Source organism: Dryobates pubescens, chromosome 2, assembly GCF_014839835.1.
Source record: "Dryobates pubescens isolate bDryPub1 chromosome 2, bDryPub1.pri, whole genome shotgun sequence".
Taxonomy (NCBI): domain Eukaryota; kingdom Metazoa; phylum Chordata; class Aves; order Piciformes; family Picidae; genus Dryobates; species Dryobates pubescens.
In genome coordinates this window covers 23,834,343-23,853,841 of record NC_071613.1, presented here as the reverse complement: position 1 = coordinate 23,853,841, position 19,499 = coordinate 23,834,343, and the positions used below count along the sequence as shown (strand labels likewise).

The 19,499-nt window shown below is 40.4% G+C and overlaps 1 protein-coding gene across 1 annotated transcript in view; it reads right to left on the bottom strand.

The window, feature by feature from the left end:
* IQCA1 (IQ motif containing with AAA domain 1) overlaps window positions 1–19,499 on the bottom strand; it is a 108,413-nt gene that overhangs the window by 42,334 nt on the left and 46,580 nt on the right. The window contains exons 7-10 of the mRNA XM_054172964.1: window positions 17,780–17,864; window positions 8,226–8,340; window positions 6,410–6,415; window positions 3,087–3,161 (exon numbers count right to left, since the gene is read on the bottom strand). Coding sequence (XP_054028939.1) covers window positions 3,087–3,161; window positions 6,410–6,415; window positions 8,226–8,340; window positions 17,780–17,864 — 281 coding nt within the window. The remainder of the gene's footprint in view (window positions 1–3,086; window positions 3,162–6,409; window positions 6,416–8,225; window positions 8,341–17,779; window positions 17,865–19,499) is intronic.

The window sequence follows — 19,499 nt, the reverse complement described above, 5'->3', positions numbered from 1 at the left end:
ATATCAACTGACCAACTGTATAATGGGAGAAATAACACAAGTGCTGCCTCACAACATAGGGTGCTACACATATAAACCCTAGGAAGACAGAGATAATTACTCAGACTGCTTAATTTGACCCACACAAACTCTTGCTATTCCGGTGTAAAAGCAGGTGGCACACAGAAACTGGGTGTTTCAAACAATATTATATAAAATAGGTGTTTTAGATTTTAGGAAATGCAGTTTAAAAACTAGCAAAACCGTCAAGCAGTCCTAGAATAACAAACTCTTCATGAATTCTAATGTAGTTTAAATAGCAGCTCCAGCTTGGTAGAGGAGAGGAAAAAATATAGAGTGGAAAAGTCTGTAAGTGATATACTTAGGTTACTTAAACATGCAAGATGTTAGCACAAATATCTAAGAACAAAGCAACCAGTTTCAGGAGATGGGAAGACTTAATTGTACGTCTTGGGGTTGGTTGTGCTCGGCCAAACCAAACCTGTTTGGTCAGCTATCAATTCGGTAAATTTCAGACACACTCAGAAGCATGTCTAGATGATTCCACTGTAGGCTTCTGACATAAACCTTTCTTAACCAAGCTCCCTTACTTTGGTTTTGTTTTCCAGACTTATTAATTTCTGTGGGAATTGTGATAGCAACTGAGGTACTTCTAGGTAAGAACAGGAAAAAGTTGCTGGTATAGAAAGATCAAACTGAAACTTCTTCCCCCTCCTCAGCCCCACTGCGCTCCACCCCCACCCCCCCACTACTGAAATGGAATAATTCAAAAACTAAAAATGCAAGAAACTACTTACATTGTTCTGCTCAGAAAATTCTAGATTTGATTCTGGAGGTCTTGGGGGGGAAAAAAAAAAATCAATCTTCTCTATGGCCAGATTAAAAGTATTCTGAACAACCACCAGATAGTATTGTCATAAAGAACATCCTGAAGTGAAAAGCACTAGGTGCTTTTGAATGAGGCAGGGGATTGAGCTGCATGAAGGAGTTAACAGCTATTTACTCAAAATTAATGTGTTGCCAAATCGACTTGGTTCACTAGGAGGAAAAAAACCCCACACCTTGAAGTTTAACTGAACAGCTATAGACTCTTACTCTGCCTAAGGCAGAACTGCAGCTATTCTTTGAAGCCTGCAAGAGAGCTCTTTCCACTCTGAGGATTTCTGGTTGTGCTCTGTACAGAAAATGGTTCCTTCTTATGTGCTTTGAGAGTTAAGGGAGTCAGCTCTGGCAGGATGGGCTGGAGATGAGCATCAGTGTTTAACTCTGCCAGGCTGGAGTCTTTATCTACCACAAAAGAATGCTGCCTGTTCCTGACCTACCTGAGCATATTATTGCAGGGCACCTGCAAGTGCTGTAAGTACATAATGGGGAGATGGAGGTACTCACACTGACTGGCTTTAGACACCCAATTCAGGTGCCTAAATAGGAACATAAGCTCCAGAGACAGGTAATAGACTGCTGAGTTGCACTTGGGAGGTCTTGTAAGATATAGAGGAATGCAACACCCCCAACTCTGCACACATCTTTGTGTAAAAAGTTAGTATGAGTAACCCCAAAATGTTCTATACTTGGAGAAATCAAAGCATTGCCATGTTAGGAAAGGCAATACTGGTGATTGGACACAGTTTGGGTGCTAAATGTGTCCCTCCTTCTTCTCATAACCTCCTGACTTGTTAGCATGTGAATGTGGAATTCGAGAGTCCTATTACATGAACTTACTGACCTCTGCAGTGTCTTTATACTTAAGACTGGCATCCACTGCCAAATTGTGAGGCACTGTTTCATGCCTCTATGTAAGGTTAGAGCCGAACATGTCTTCTACAACCTGGAGGAGGTATTTGCACAAATACAAGGAGTTTGTGAATTCACAGTTTGGTGTTGTATTGAAGACTGTTAGGCTATAAGGCTTCAGCAGCACTGTGGGTGCACTGGAAAGCACATCTACTGCATCATCTGCTCATTAGCAAAGTGCTGGATGAGCATATTGCCAAGCCTCCTGCCCACTTGCTGGTACTTCACAACAGGTAGGGCCTCTACACTGCTCCTTTACTGCTCTTGGGGCTTGCTGGGAAGGAAACACTGGTCTAGCTGTTGCTGGTCTCCAGTTGCAAGATGCTATTTTGTCATGAATGTATAGAAAAACACAACTAACGCTCTTGGCCAGTTAATGAAAGAAGCACAGATGAACTTGATTTTTTACCTAAAATTCCTGCAGACTTCAAGAGTAGAGTCTGTGATGAAGAAATACCTTTCAACCATAAAACTACTTTATGATTTATAACATGTAAGAAAATCCTAATTGTTAGATGTCAGAGGTCAGGTAAAACTGTGTTGGTGTATATTTAGGAAGTAAGTTGTAGACTCCTTTATCTGCAGCCAGCCCAAATCTGGTAGAAAACTTGATGCCAATAATTTGTCAGCAGGAGGGAATAATGGAGACTTTTCACATAAGTTGAAAACCATTTTTTGAATTTGAAACCCCTTACTACTGGTTGCTTTCTCTAAGTGAAATAAACAACCACTCTCCTAGCCAAAAGTTTGAGTTCTGTTCGTTAAGTTGCACATGCTTTGAATTAAGCAAGTATGTTTATAGTTCAGCAGCATTTTTGTGCCTTTGCTTGATGACCCTCCTATTAAAACACCTAATCAAAAATATTAGCAGTAGCTGGTGTAGGTGGATGAATTCATGGACACTTTCTGTGAATGAGGGAAGCCTGATCTACAGAATAGTGTTTCTGGAATACCTGCTATGTAGTTATATTTTCCAAGGGCAACAAAATTCAAAGAAAGCCTCTGCCTGAACAATAAAGCGCTTTGGTTCTAGCTCGGCCACTTGCACTCATAGACTTGCATTCTCCTGTATCCTTTGCTTGACGATTTTGAAAGAGTCCTAGGAAGGCTTGAGCTACTGAGAGATTCCCTTCCTAAATACCACTTTTTTTTTTTTTTTTTGTCTAATGTCCTCATTTCTATACTGTTTCATAGTTTGGAAAGCTGCACTGTTTGACCTTCTAGAAATGACATTCAGATTAACCTGTATTAGAAGAACATTCCAGCTGTAATTGTTGTCTTTTTCTACTGACCTTTGTATTGACGGTTTCCTTCCTCCATTATCGAAAGGAAATTACTGGGAGCCATTTTCCAGCCTTCCTCCTCAACTGGAGGCTGGGGTGAAAAGAAAAATCAGAATATTAAGATTTAGAGACTTTGCAAGTATGACAAAATGTCACAATTTTAATTGAATTTTTAATGATTTGTTTTAATTTGAGGAATAAAAGGATTTTATCTCATCCGCCAAAAAAATCCCACACAAACAAAAAACCCCCAAATCTTCCTATCAGACTATAAGGCAGTTTTAACCCTCTGAGAGAAAAGAGGTGTCTGTTCATCAGCTGACCAACTGATGTCACAAGAATTAAATTTAGGCTTAAAATCATAGAATTGTCAAGGTTGGAAGGGACCTCAAGGATCATCTAGTTCCAAGCCCCCTGCCATGGGCAGGGACACCTCACAGTACATCAGGTTGCTCAGAGTTCCATCCAGTCTGGCCTTAAAAACTTCCAGGGATGGGGCTTCCACCACCTCCCTGGGCTACCTATTCCAGTGTCTCACCACCCTCATGGTGAAGAACTTCTTCCTAACATCCAATCTGAATCTACCCACTTCTGGTTTTGCTCCATTGTCCCTAGCCCTATCACTACCTGACACCCCGAAAAGTCCTTTCCCAGCTTTCTTGTAGGCCCCTTTTAGATACTGGAAAATAGTAAGGTCTCCTTGGAGCCTTCTCCTCTCCAGACTGAATAGCCCCAACTCTCAGTCTGTCTCCATAGGAGAGGTTCTCCAGCTTGTTTGACCCTGTAATGTAAGTAGGAGACTTGCAACATGTAAATGACATTACTATCTTGTTTTTTCAGTTAGGCTTATTGCAGGCTTTCTCCCTCCTCTCACCCCCCAGAAGGAATTCCCAACTTGTGGGTAACTCAAAACTGTTGAAATCTCATTTTAATCTGTAATCAGAAAGCAAAATAGCGATCTAGGTGTACCTTGCAAAACAAAATATTTTGTTTCAACTTTATCAAAACATTTTGATATTTTTCCTCTCTGAAATAAATGACATTGGCAGGCTCCTGGAATGGTTAAATTTCACCAAACCAGTGTTTCTAATGGAAAACCTTGTCAGGAAACTATGACAGTTTCTCCATGTTACATCAGCCAGAAATCCTCAGAATGGTCTGAGGTAATAGTTATCAGTGGGAAATAAGATCCCTGTTTGGGGAGGAGGTGAATATGGATTTGTGTAAGGCAACACAAGCTGCATCAGGCTTTGCTAACCAGTATGTAGTCTGTAACCCACTGGTTATCAGTAAGCTATGAAGTGTAGTTCTTGAACAAGTAAAATGAAACCAAATCTCCTAAATGTGCCTCTGTAATTAGGTGCCTTTGCATACCTGCTATTGGCAGATGCAGCTGCAGCCAGGTCACGTGGATTATTAAATATCTGCTTTTAATTAAAATGTTATTACAGTAATTAAAGTTTGGGTCCAGAAGGACATGCGAAACCAAAATACATTTATCGCTTCTACCCTGTGCTCTGGAGGTGTATTTGCGAGAAATTCAGCAGTTTCATGACTAAACCATGCAACAAGACCATTTGGGTAAAACATAAGCAAGTGTTTGAGGGTTTGACACCCAGAGCTCAAATTCCAAGTTACGCTAATGTATTCTCAATTTTTATGGGGTGTGGCACATTGAGTTTCATTCTTCCATCTTTTGCAGTAGGCAGAATTAATTCTCTTAGCATTTTTCTGTGATATTTTATAGAATATGATTACAACATGATGTTTTAAAAGGAAATACTGGTAATTGCCAACCTCAGAAACAAACAAACAAAACACCAAACCATAAATTTACCCCTTCCAAAACAGCCTAAAAATGAGTTCTTCATTTTTAGCCTCTTAGTAGCATAGGACACATTAATATTTCTTTTATTGTTACAAACAAGCCAATAAATCATTTTAATTACCAGCTTCAATGATTTTATACACTGATGCAAACAATTTTGTTGTGTCAGTTTCATTGATTTTAATCAAAACCTCTCTGTGCCTACAGGACAGTTGCAGAATGTTCTGTATTTCTTCTTGCATCTACAGATAGCACAGGAGTCAACACAATATAAAGAAATATACACAATATAAAGAACACAACACAATATAAAGAAATTCTTTCCCTTTGAAGTCAGCTGGTGTATTTTTTCTGTCTTTGGTTGATTGATTCCATGCTCATTCTGTGTTAATGGTGCTAAGGCACCTTGAAACAACAATGTACATTTCAATCTAAGCAGAAAGATGGAGATAATAATTGGAATACATTTCTGAAGCTCTCCAAAGCCCAGCCCACCCCACGCTAGGTGATTCTCATTCAAGAGCAGGCAAGATTTTGCATTGACTCTGTTGTGCCCTTCTGCTATGGAGATTTTGCTGATGGGTTTTGGTAAGGACAAAATGCTAAACATTTCTGGATGGAGGCTAGGGATGCACAGCCTTGCTCCTGTTCACTGAGACAGGCTGCAGCACATTAGTGGGCAAAGCAGTCCAGACTGGTCTAACGTGTTTTGCTATTGAAAAAAAGGATCATATGGTGCTGAGGTTGGGTTATTTGTTTTGTGTTTGGTTTGGTTTGGTTTTTTTTCCTTAGGTGCCCAATGGGAAATCAAATCAGCACCTTACAGAGAAAAGAAAATGAAGTTACTTTGATCTCAAATATGTCTTTTTAAAGATTGCTATCAGGCTTTTCAGAAAAATTTAAATTTCCTTCTGGGATCAAACTGTTGTTTTTTTTAGGAACTGAAGGCAGCTTTTTTCTGCCTGCATCACTATGACTTATAGCCTATACTGACTTTAATAAGAGTCGTGCTGTTAGACCTTTCCAAATACTGCTCAACCAGTCTTAGATACTATTTTTCCCCCCTGTCAGTATTATAACCTTGGAGAGAATGTTCCCTTTGTTCTTTCTCAATGAACCATAGAGAACCTGATATAATGGCTCAGAATTTTACTTGACAGGACTTGTGATGTCTGAAGAGATGAGAACAACATGAAGTTATAAAGCTTCAGAGCTCTATATTGTTATTTTACCCCATTTCAAAACAATCTTGTGGAGGCTGTAACAGGATTGGGTTTTGGTGGTGTTGTTTCTTGTCTAGTGAAATGTGTAAACCCAACAAGGAATCAAATTTATCCTGCAAAAATCAGGTTTTTAAGCAGATGAGTTGTCATGCAGTCTCAGAACCTCTGGATGGGTTTGGCATTTTTAGTGTACCTGAACATTAACATCTCACTGATTTTAGACTGAAGGATTTGGAACAGACTTTGTCATTGCTTGTGTGAGACCAGAGGGATCACAGGACTTTGTTCTGGGCCACCTGATTTGGGAAGGAGTAAGGACAAGGGCAAAGCCATTAGAGGACACCCTTGTGAATCCTCCCAAAAGGAACTGGGCTTTCTGAGATGCTACAGGGTTCTGTAGCTGTGAATGACAATGGTCTCTAATTTCAAAAGCTTTTTTAAGCAATTGCTTTTGTACATGTACTTTTATCTGATCTTTCCCACAGAGTTCCTCAGTCCATGTGCTGATTTAAGGGGTCACAGCATGAAGTGATCCCACAGAGCTGAACTCAACACTAATATAAGTCACAAGAAGTCTTATGGACAACAAACAACTTGGTATCAGTGTTATTTGGCTTAGACCTGCAGGCATTACACTCTTCTTTCTCCTCTGCTCCTTCAGGCTGGGTCTGTTCTGCCATTAAGATACGATGACGTAGTACCAGTTATCGCCTCCAATGTTTTTGGTATGGCTGTGATAACGTGCTCTGTGATAGCTCCACCCTGATGGCAAACAATTGCCTGAAGATGTGTGACCAGAACTTAAAACTCCCCTGGCACAGGAGCAGGCAGTACCGTTCTTAATCGGCAATACAAGAACAGGCTTAAAGAGCTTGGAAAACACACTTATGTACACTGTTCCTTCAGCCTGCTGTGCATCTTCACTTACAAAGGGGAAAAAACCCAGCCTTGAAACCTTGAACATTGTTTCATATGACCCAAATAGTGTTTTAACTAGCAAAGATGCTATCCAAGTTAACACTCGGATATCTGCCTCCCAACCCAGATAGACTGCTGCTTTCTAAGCTGATGCAGTTTAGGTTCCTGGCTAGCTGTTATAAGATTTTTGGCTAGATGAATGGATATTATCCAAGAAAAGCATCTCTTTTTGTTATATGGTTGTTCTAGGGTTAGGACTTTAAATTAAATTGTGTAAAACTTGCAGTGAAGAGTAAGCTTTGCCCCAGAAAACTCACCCTTCTCCTCCACATACTTGGTGAGAGATTAATGAACCTTATTAAAAAAAAATATTGTTTCAACTTTGTTTATATGGTAAATGAGAAACAAAAGGCGCTGCCTCAGCAAAAGCCTACAGTTTTTTGTTGTATGCTCTTTGGTTTGTTTCACAGGTGTTTTCCTCAGTGAAGCTGCTCCTGAAGCAATCTGAAAGCATACCTTCAGCAAAACCAGCCCATCAAACAGTTCAGGGAGTGTATCACATGTTAAGTGGTGTTTATAGGCTTACAAGATAATGTGCAAAAGACACAACTGGCCAATACAAAGCTGCACTTATAAACTGAAATCTGCAGAAACTGAGGTGAGCATCTGAGTGAGACTAAAGCTCATGTTTCCTAGTTTTTGCGTGAAGGGGTGGCAGTAACTAACTTCTCTGCATACCATATAAAAAGTGAAAATGATTGGTTAGATAGTTGGGCACCATTTTGTTATCTACAGAAAAACAGAGTAGCAGTGCTTTGAGAACTGCATGCACAGTCTTGGCAAGAAAGCCAAAGCCCTAACTTGCATTTTCCCTGTTGCCTGTCTCTGACAGCCTGCACCTACATCAGCTCTCTCACAGAGCTGTGTCATGCCCATGCAAAACGGTTATTTATAAAAGGAGAGGTAAAAATTCAGTTCCCCAGAACCAGAAAGGTGGTTAAAAGCCTGAGAGGTGATGGCCTCCAACAGTTCCTGTGTCTTCCGAACCCAAGTCCAAAGCCTTGGTGACCAGTTTAATGTGAACAAATAGCCTCTGCCTACACATGGCTGAATAAGCTGGACTTCAGCTGTGTTTTCACTAGCTGCTCAATAATTTTACTCCAGGAAGACTTACTTTACTTCCAGGTTTCTGTGAAGGTTTTTCTTTTGGTTTTTCCTTTCTTGCTTCATTTTTCCCCTTTTGAGCTTTTTTCTGCAATTCCATCATCTTTTTCTCAGCCAGTTCTGCGAGGATCTGAAAGAGACAGAAAGGAATGTGAAGAGCTGGACAAATATTTTCATGTACAAGGTGTGTAAGACATCTGCTGTAAGAGTTACAACCTAGCATGTATTTTTGCTCTCCCACATTCAGCTTTCCAATATTGGGGAAACATCCAATACAATGCTTGGTAGCCCTCTGTGAACTCCAGAGTGGCTGACCATTAGAGAGAAGTCCTTTTAATTTATGCTGAGGGCACATTCACCTGCAAACTTCAGCATAGGTGCTGACAGTCCCAATATATCACTTGAAAAGAGGTGATTTCTGTCCCAAACCAGAGCTTTTATGGAGCACGACCAATTTCTGAAACCACACAGAAGCACAATATTCTAATGACACAGAACTTCAAGTTCCCTCTGGACTTGGACTCGGATTATGAATTTGTCCTAGTGTTTCTAATGCAGATTGACTTTATAGAGATGGATTTTGAGAGATCGCCCTAAGGCATGTCTAATTTCAATATGTGGCTAAAAACTGAAATAGTTCTAGTGGGTGAGAGAGATTCAATAGAGATATTGTGACAAACTCTGACATATATATATGAATAACCCAGAGTCTTTATCCCTGCAAGCTGATAAGTGGCTACAGCTACATCAATTTCCATAACTTCAGTTCCTGGCCATTTATGCTTTATTATCTGAAAAAGGCAGAGGGGGAAATTTGCTTTTTCCTACCATTCTCTTGTCATTGTGTCCTCTTGTCCCTGAGAGGAATTCTAAGATCATGTAGGGATGAGCGTAAGTCAGAAAATCTGTGGCTGTTGAAGTTTATTAATGGACCATCAATATTGGCAGTACTATGAAAAAAGCACCATGCCAGTTGTAAAGCATGTTTCCTGTAACAGTAAAACTATTTGTTTGCTGAAGAATGCTTTTTAGTGCACTGAAGGATTGGTCAGTGGAAAGAGACAATGACAAGGGCTATGCTTTGCAGCCAGTGAAATTTCATTAGTGGATTTCCCCAAGCATTTCAGTATCTTACATTTAATTAAAGATGGTAATTTAAACCCCAAGCACCATTCAGTCATATCTCGCGGTGATAAGCAGTGAAACATTTCATTCCTTGGGATAGATTAACAGATTGAGTAGAGTTCAAAATAGGTTTTTAGTGTCCCAGCAGGCCTGTTGTATCCAAAACCAACAGAGCTACTCAAAGTGTATCCTTTACTGTAGCGCTAGTGCCCAGCCAGAAATCCAGCCTTGTCACCTCCACTGTCACCCTCTGCTCTGCCTGGCTGTCAAAGGCTAATCATAACCATTTCCAGCATCTCAGGGGTGGGTTTATCCAGCAGGATACCTGTAAGCACACATGTAATAAACAACAGGCTTTAATTTAAAGCAATGTTTTTGAGTTCTACTGGTGATATTTAAGTATATCCAGGCTCTGAATGGAATTATTTACTTTCATGTTTTTATCTAGATGAGAAATACCAAAAGGGGTTATACAGAGTTTCTGTTCTCATGAACCCATTATAATGGGACTGAATTGTTGAACTGTCCTTATCCTTGTCTTGCCTTCATCTGTTTTGTAAAGTGGCAAGAAAAAAAGTTTTACTGTTTTCAGAATTGCAGTATGAGCAATGGTGCTAAATCTTGAACTATCCACTCACATAGGGAACAGAAAAGTGGTGCCTGCAGTTAGCATGGAGATGTACAGCAGCACAAGAAGACACATCTAGAAATATACACAGTGACTGCAGGCAGAAGTACAGTCTCTCTCTCTTGGATGCTTTGGCAACACTGATGTGGTCTGAGATGCCAAGAAGTTTTGGTGAAATGCTCCAAAGCCAGGCAACTGGCAGTACTGTAACCATGTGCAAGCTTGATTTCTCTGAAGCAGTTCTCTGCTTCCCAAAAGAAAATGACAGACAATACATACATTTTCATTCTCCATGTCAGCTACACCTTCTCCTATGTTATTTTGGTGCAGCTTTTCCAGCTCTGTTTTCACCTCAGCTCTAAGCAGCTCAGTGACTGCAGAGGACTGGGAGCTGGGGTGAGACTGGTTGTATATCTAACCTTGAATCGCTACAAGAAGATGCCTGAAGAGTTTGACAAAAGAGGAGGAAAGGAAGGGAAGGGCAAGCAAAGGTTAGTTTCAGATACTAAGCAATTTACCCACATTATAACACAGGGTTTCCACCCCCTGGAGAATATTTCATAGTGGAAATAAAAGCAGATGTCTTCCTAAATTATTTTAGACTGCCCTTTTCTTTGCTAGGTTGCCTTCTTTTGAAATAATTCTGAAAGCACTTAGAAAACTCTTAATATTGAGGAATAGAATGTGCTTTAGTAAGAGTAGATTAATTTTAGATTCTTGGATTTTTCTAGCCTTGATGTAGGACTCTTGTTGTGCCGGTCACGACTCTTCTCCAATAACATTTTCTTTAGAGGCTGAAAAGAGACTTTCCTCTAAACTGATATCCCACAAAAGTCAATTTGACTTCTCTAGTCATGCATCAGTCCAAGTGTGTTTCCAAATTCTTGCAGTGTAAATCCCCTCTTTTGGGAAAGGGAGGTGCACTAAACCAGAATGCAGTTGATGAATGGAAGTGCCTGATGTTGGCTTATATGAGCCAAGAATAGGGAGAACCTCCAGCTACCAGCACGACTTGCTTATGTTCTCAGTGTCTTCAGCCATGGAAAGTTTGGTGTCAGCTCACAGAAGCTGATGCTTGAGGTAAATGGTTTTACTCATGAATAAGCCCTTCACTCTTCCCTTTAAAAGATGACCTTACTTGAACTTGTTGCCTTTTAGTCTTGGGAGTATAAATGAAAAGTGGGAATGTGTTTCAGCAGGCCTGTTGTATCCAAACCCAACATTTGCTACTCAAAGTGCATCCTTTACTGCAATGCTTGTACCTGGCCAGAACTGAGCTTGGGAATTCTGCATCTTCAGCTGTGGCAAGTGAGAACCAGCCTCAGAGCCTGGCTAAACCACCATTTTGAACAGAAACTCTTCATGTGCACATAGCCTAGTATTCCTGGAGAGAAAGTGTGCTCTCTTTGAATATTCACTCTACACAAGAAGCTATATTGAGATCAAAGACAAATCCCAAAGGTTTCTTCAAGAAAACAAGACAAAGATGGGAAGAGATGCCATCCTGATGTCCCTGAGTAGCATGTCAAATGCTGGGCTGCCCACTTGCATCACTTGTACATAACATGCAATGTGCTATAAATGTGCTTCCCCCTGTCCTGTACCTCTAGACTGAGGTACTTAATTACAAGTCTTTATAGAGCCTGATTATTTCTGTAAAGTGAAATTATTTTGTCAGTGGAGAGAACCCTTACTTTCAACATGGTAGCACTAGGACCCTGTCCCATCTAGATAAGTGAGAGCTGGCATTCTGGATTTGTTTCCTCTTGCAGGCAAATTTGTTTGTGTAGCTTTAATAATAGTGTTCTCCAGGCAAGGCATTTCTGAGAGTTGTTGACTTTGGGGTGTGCACCTGCAAGTAAACCTTAAGCTGTTAAGAACAAGCCCAGTGAGCTGCTTCTTGCAGGAATGAGTTAAAAATGCTGTGTGGGATTTCAGAGCTTTATGGGATCTTGCAAAATCTTAATCTGATTTAATAATCATGTATCTCAGTCTCTAACTGATATAAGCTCTAGTCTTTTGCCACTTGGCTGATGTTGCCCAAATATAAATTTAACTTGCCCACTGAATTCATGCACTCTTATGCTCATTTTCTGGCAAACACTTAAAGTTAGTTTCCATTGAAAGTGTTTGTGAAAAACTCATTAGCTTTTCTTGGAAGTAGGTTTATGGAAGGTGAGTGGGAGAGGAGAAAAGGGGCTGTTGGTACTATCTGGTTTTAACCATACAATCCAGACTACTGACTTCAGCCAAAAGAGACGATGTTCCTAGGCAGTGGACAGCTGCTGGGTTAGAAGCCTACCTGCTGAATTGATATCTGGAGGTGAATACGTCTGCCTGTTGTGTAGTGTGACAGACTACCACTTGCGTCCTCCTGCATTGTTAATGTGAAATAATTGGTATTTTAAGGCTTTAAGGTGCCAGCTCCAGCTGATGGTACATGTGAAAATCCAGCCTGGTTTTTTTTTTTTGAAAGGAGCATCTGGAATAGTGTGGGACAGAGGCAATAACAGTGAGCATAACTGTAGACATCTACTTCTGTTACTGAAAATTATGCTTGGTATATTTGCTGTCAGGATAAAGGCATATTTATAAAATAATGGGTACAAAAAAAGCACAACAGAGCCTCTTGAGTACTTCTCTGACACTTAAAAGATGCTTGTGATATACTCATTTGGTAAAAGTCAGATAATATATTTGGGTGTATTTGTGAATATTGCAGTGTTTGATTGCATAATAGTATTTTCCTGTCCTTACCTGGGAAATAGGGATATTAATTAAATGCTAACTGTAACTACTGGGGATTTCTTGCACTGCCATTCACAATGAAACTGATTACTGGGATTCATGGGGTTCTTTAGCTGTTGGTAATAATGAATAGTAATTAGCAGCATAGTATTGCACAGAGTGTCAAGTGAGGATCGGGAGCATATGTTTGCACAGCAGCTAACACATACATTTCTCACCCCTTTTCTAGAGGCTGCTGGATCCGATATTGCAATTACAGCAATATGGAAATTACTTTCTTCTCCATGCAGCAAATGAATGTGCAACTAAAATCTTGATAAGTAAGCAGCTTTTCTTTTTTTTTTTTTTTTTCCTTTTCTGTTATTTAATATTGGAAATGAGGGGGAGTTGTGAGAGGGGGACTGTGCCTGCTAAATGGCAACTCTCTTGGCTTATTTTCACAGTGATGAGACTTAATGAACTACAGGAAGAGATCATAATTTTGTTGGCAGCAGTATAAGGGCAAAGCTAAAAATCATCACATCAGATGAATATCTTTGGAGCAAAACATAAAAACCCATTAGGAATAGACATCTGGAACAGATGCAGGGAGATTACACTGACGTATCAGAATCTTAAATTTCTCTCAGAGGCATGCAAAGAAGAGAGAAGCTTTACTCTAGTTAAGAGAGAGTACACATTTTTCTGACTGAACTACCAAGTATTTTGCACCCGGATCTCTTTGGCATATCTTTTTGAAAGGTATTTGTAAAATGTCATGGAAGCAGTTTGTGCAGAAGGCCAGCTACATTACAAAGTCAAGTAAGGTCAGAGTTGTCAAAGGATAAAGAAATATAGATTGTATAATAATGCAGCAATGGTTCGTGAAGTGATTAATTTGTATTTTATTTTCCCCAAAGTGTCTTTACCTAAGTCTTATAAAATGCTCACTTTTTAAATACAGTTCAGTCTTGATTTTTCCATGGAGTTTAACTTGGGACTAACCAACCCATTCACAGAAGCTAATATATACAAGAGGTGAAATCTTGTCTCCCCTGAAGTCAAGGACAAAACTCCCATTAACTTCAATGGGGCCAGGATTTCATTTGCTATGTTGCCCAGTAGACCAGTGTGGAACACAACCATTTGCCTGAGGGATTTTTAATATGTAGCTGACTCAGTTGAACAAAAAAGTGTTTTACTTGTCTGACATTCAGGTAAAATCATGATAGTACTGAACTTTCTTCTGCCAACTGCATTATTAAGGTTCTGAGTTAAGGATCTTCTGTTCAGTGTATCTGTTAAGGTTATGTGGCATACATTCTGCTCTCAGTTGTGCTGGCTAAAAAGGGAGGAAAAAAACACCCCTGAAAATCTTTGAAATTAAGATAATTGTAGCAAAAATCAGTTGGGGAAAGAGAAGAATTTTTTTCCTCTTCCAGGTATTTTTTTCTTTTATGCAGGGAAAACAGACACTAAAACAATCTCTTTAGGCTTAACTTTTTTTCTTTTATTTTTTTTCTCTTTTATGTAAGTTGAAGTCAGAGGGCCAGAAAAGACAGCAAAACAGCTGAAGGTGGGAATTTAAAGTTGGGAGTGGGACAGGAAAAATATATTTCTCCAGAATCTACTTCCCTATCCAGTTTTGCTCAGCATCATTTCTTGTCTCATTTTCTTTGTGGGCTGTGTTTATCCTTGTTAGTAGCAGGTCTAATTAGCATTGTGTTCCCTAAAAAAACTTCTCCAGCAACAAGCCATACTTGCTGGGTGGTTTCCATGCTGCTCAGAGCAGCCAACAAAGCCTTCTTGACTGTGGCATGTGTTTCTACTTTAGAAGCTGAAAACTTAACCGATGGGTTTCCTTCACTCTGAAAGGACTGAACAACAGAGTGGTTTAGATACAGAGACCAGTGGGGTTAACCTTGGCATACTCTGAACTAAAACCAGGAGCATGACCTGAGCCAACAGAGAGCTGCTTGTAGCAGTTTTACTGCAGTGTTTTGGAAGCAGAGTAACTAATGGTTAGAGCACTGTGCTTTGTGCTGAGCTAGTCTGTATTTATATCCCCTCAAAACACTCAGAGGCTGCTAGTATGCCCCAGGCTTTCCCCTATGATTCCAGGAAGGAATGAAGCCAAAATACTGGCTTACCATACCTGTGTTAGATCATCAAATGTGGGTAGTGGATGAATGGAACAGTCTGTCTCAACGCAGGAGCTTTAAGGTCAAGGCAGGTCAGGTTTTGGCCATACAGTTCTCCTAGACCACCAGCAGCCATCATGCCTCGTTCACTCAGGGGCCAAAACCTGTTCCTGTGTGCAGAACTTCCTTTTCATAATTTCCCTTCACAGACTCATCATCCTGCTAAGATCATTGTAGTGGGTAGAAATGGCTCTCTGTGTTAACCAGTGCCTTCACTGTCTCAACTAGTCTTAATTCCCATCTTTGTGAGACACCCAGATGATCAAAGGAAACGATTATCAGCCACTTCTATTAGCTGGAGCAGTCAGAAGAGGGATTTTACCAGGAAAAACAATTAATTCTGATACAAGAATACAGAAGGTAAACTAAAATTACTCCTTTGCTTGAATGTTCAAGATTGTTTAATGATTGTTTGCAGTAAATTGGTTGCATGGTTTAGTTGATTGGGTAGTGTTGGATGATAGGTTGGACATGATGATCTCAAAGGTCTCTTCCAACCTGGTTTATTCTATTCTAAATCAAGCCTTAGGTCTGCCTGCATAAGAAATTCTTCTCTGCTTAAACTAATGATTGTCAGATTGTGCTGATACTGAATGAAAACTCACTGGAATGGGTTTCATAGAATGGTAAAATGGTTTGGGTTGCAAGGGATCTTAAAGATGATCTAGTTCCAACCCCTCTGCCATGGGCAAGGACATCTCCCACTAGAGAGGGCTGCTGAAAGCCCCGTCCAACCTGGCCATGAACATGGACTGGGCATATACAACTTCTCTGGGAAACTTTTTTTCCAATGTCTCACCACCTTCTCAGTGAAGATCTCTCCTTACATCTAATCTAAATCTACTGTCTTTCATTTTCAGTCTCTAGGGTAGCTTTGGAGGCCTATTTTACAAACCAAGGCTCTTTATACTGTTTAATATATATTTCTACTACTAGCTAGTACTAGTCTAACTACATTGATCCTACAATGGGACTGCAACTCTCTGTAACTGAGACATTTTTTTCAGCTCCCTCAGACATTTATCTGTCAGTAACTTGCATGCCTGAGCACCTTCTGCCAAGACTAAGTGGCTGCACATCTGGAAGGGAACAAATTTTGGTACTTGACTTTTGTGGTTTACCCTGGAAGAAAACAATCCATTCATCTGCAGCTAAAAGCTTGTTAACTATAAAATTCCTGAGCAACTAGAGGCTATTGTTACCAAAAAAAAATAAATTGCTACTCAGATACAATCATAGAATGCTTTGGATTGGAAAGGACCTTAAAGATTGTTTAGTTTTGACCTCCCTGCCATGGGGATGTCCCTGCCATGGGCAGGGACATCTTTCATTAGACCAGGTTGCTCAAGGCACCATCCAACCTGGTTTGGAATGCTTCCAGGGCTGGAGCCTCCACAACTTTTCTGAGCAACCCTTTCCAGTGCCTCACCATCCCTATGGTGAAAATTTTCCTCCTAATGTCTAGTCTAAAATCAGCTCCTTCGAGTTTGAAACCAATCCTCATCCTGTCACTATGTGCCTTTGTAAAATTTCCCTCTCCACTTATCCTGTAAGCCCCTTTAGAATACTGGAAAGCTGTTCCAGGGTTTCCCTGGAGCCTTCTCTTCTCCAGGCTGAACAACCTAAACTCTCCCAGCCTGTCCTTCAGAGGTGAGTTGTTCCAGCACTCTCATAATCTTTATGAGAGTGGACCCTCTGGACCCACTCTAACAGTTCCGTGTCCTTGTATTGGGGCTCCAGAGCTGGACACAGTACTGGAGTTGAGATTTTAAGAGAGCAGAACAGAGGGGAAAAATCATCTGTTAAGAATTGCCTTCCTTGACTTGCTGGTGATGTTTCTTTTGATGCAGCTCAGGATTTGGTTGGCTTTCTGGGCTGCAAGTGCGCATTGTTGCCTCACACTGACCTGCTGCTTCTCAACCAGCACCCCTCAGGTCCTTCTTTGCAGGACTGTACTCTACCTGTTCTCTACCCAGACTGTATTTGTGCTTGTGTTTGCCCTGACCCAGGTGCAGGATCTTGTACTTGGATTTGATGAACTTCATAAGGTTGGCACTGGTCCACCTCTAGAGCCTGTCCAGTTCCTCTGGATAGCATCCCTTTCCCTCCAGTGTGTTGACCACACCATGAAGTTTGGTGACATTGTTAAACTCACTAAAGGTGCACTCAATCCCACTGTCCATGGTGCCAACAAATGTGCTAAACGCCACCAGTCCTGGCGCCCACCCCTGAGGAACACCACTCATCACTTCTCTCCACTTAGACACTGAGCCATTGACCATCACTTTTTAAGAGTGACCATCAAGCCAATTCCTTATTTGCTGACTGGTCCACCCATCAAATCTGTGCCTTTGCAATTTGGAGACCAGGCTGTCATAGGGGCATTGCCAAATGCTTTGTACAAGTGCAGGAAGAACACATCAGTTGCTCTTCCCTTGTTCATCCATGCTTTTACTCCATCATAGAAGGCCACAAAATTTTTCAGGCACATTTTGCCCTTGGTGAAGCCATGTCGCCTATAACCAATCACCTCCTTGTTTTTCATGTCCCTTAGTAGAGTTTCCAGGAGTATCTGCTCCATGGTCTTGCTGGGCACAGAGGTGAGACTGGCCTATATTTCCCTGGGTCTTCCCTTTTTCTCTTTTTGACAATGGGGGTTATGCTTCCTCTTTTCCAGTCAGTGGGAACTTCACCAGATTGCCATGATTTTTCAAATAGGATGGGAAGTGGTTTGGTAATTTCATCCACCAGTTCCCTCAGGACTCGCAGATGACTCCAGTCAGGTCTCATGTGTTTTGACACGCTAGACATGTTTGACATTTTAGACATGTTTTGTGGCAGTTCCTTCCCCAATCCCATTAACCTTTTCATTAGAGGACTGACAGTACCTCCTCTGGAGTTTTATCCGTAAAAAGAGCCTTTGAACCTCCTGCCTTTTCAGTAGGATAGTCCGGAAACCTTCCTACAATATGCCTGTGTGAGAAAGAAAAGCAAAAAAGGAATGAAAACCCATCATTTTTCTTCTGGCTGACAAAATATGTTTGACACTGGAGTAGCACACCTTCCTCAACTTCTGTGCAAGAACAAAGATGGATTGCTTCTTATGCCAGTGGCTTTTCATCTGCTAAATTCATTAAAACAGTTACCAATCTGTGTCTCTTGTCCAATGGCCCATAAAGTACTGAAAGTTCTTAAGGAATTCCTTAGGACTGCACATCACTTCATAGCCAAGAGACTTAGCTTAAAGTGCTTAGGTTTATAGTTCTGGTCTTCACTTTTGGAGGAGGTTTTTGTTGTTGGAGGAGGTTTTTGTATAGCTTGAGAACTGTCAATATCCAGCTTTTTTAAAAAAAATAAATTAAATTAGGTTTTGATTTACAAATTCCAGGTTTAATTTCCACACGAGGATCTCCACTCTCAAAATTTTCTGAGGTACTTGCACAACTGAGTGGTGACGGAAACTGATGAGGGGACAATAAATGGCTTAGTGGCAAATTTTCATGGATGGCATGGATAACAGAGAGTGCTTCCAGGCCCTTCAGAAAGAGATTAAAAGATATAAATAATAACTACAGGCCAGAGGCCATTTAAATTGACAAGACTCTAACTTCTTTCACTTTGCAGCTTTTTGGGATATATCAGTAAGATTATTTTTTTTGGTGTTATTGTTTCTTTGCTAATATCAGGAGAAGGTTCAGTTCCAAAGAAAATTCTGACACTTCAGAAAAACCCTTGTGATACTTCCAAATAGAATGGTAATGTTTCCTCTAAATGAAATGAAATTTCCCTTGAGAAGAAAATAGCTCAGAAAGGTCAATGTGATTCATAAAGATGACTTTCATTTTTTCTAAAACAACTGGTACCTTAAGGGAATTTCCTAGTCTACTGTTAAGCAGTAGACTCAGCTTCAGCTGAGATCCTTGGAACAGAGCATCTGTTATGTTTCTATAGCACCATGTGTAGGGTTTGGATCCCTAGCTAGTATTAATGTAATACCAATTACGAAAGAATAAACAAACACTCATCTGTGATTGCCAAGCTCTGATGTGCATGTTCAACAATTACTGGTTCTATATGCAAGCAGATGCAAAACTTTGGTCATTGCCTTCCCAGAAGCCAGCCTGGATGAACAAAGAGGTGCCATTGTTAGTGGGTTTGGGGTTTATTTAATTTTAAAAATTATTTTAAAATCTGCCATGAATGGGATTTTAGCCTCAAAGCACCGCATCATCTATTTTATTTAATGTTAGATCATGTTTCAATGGTTTTTTTCCACAAACAGACAGAAAATAGCCCAATTTATATGTTAAATGCAGTCTCGTTTTAAATGCTGCTACAAGCCTGGCTTATGGTTAACAAATCTCACCGAGTTTGATATTCAGGCTGTTGTTACTTCGCTCGTGCCAGCTGGGAGGAAGGAAAGGCAATATGCACTGTGGGTGAAGAATCAGTTTGGAGTAAACTGCCTGCTGAATTTGGTACCAGTGCCAGCTTTCAATATTTATTAGTGTTACATCTGGTATTTGTATTAGCTTTCTCACTTTAAAATAATTTCCAGCTCTAGGAGATGGAAATATTTACCTCTTGGGTGTGTGTAGATGAATGCTG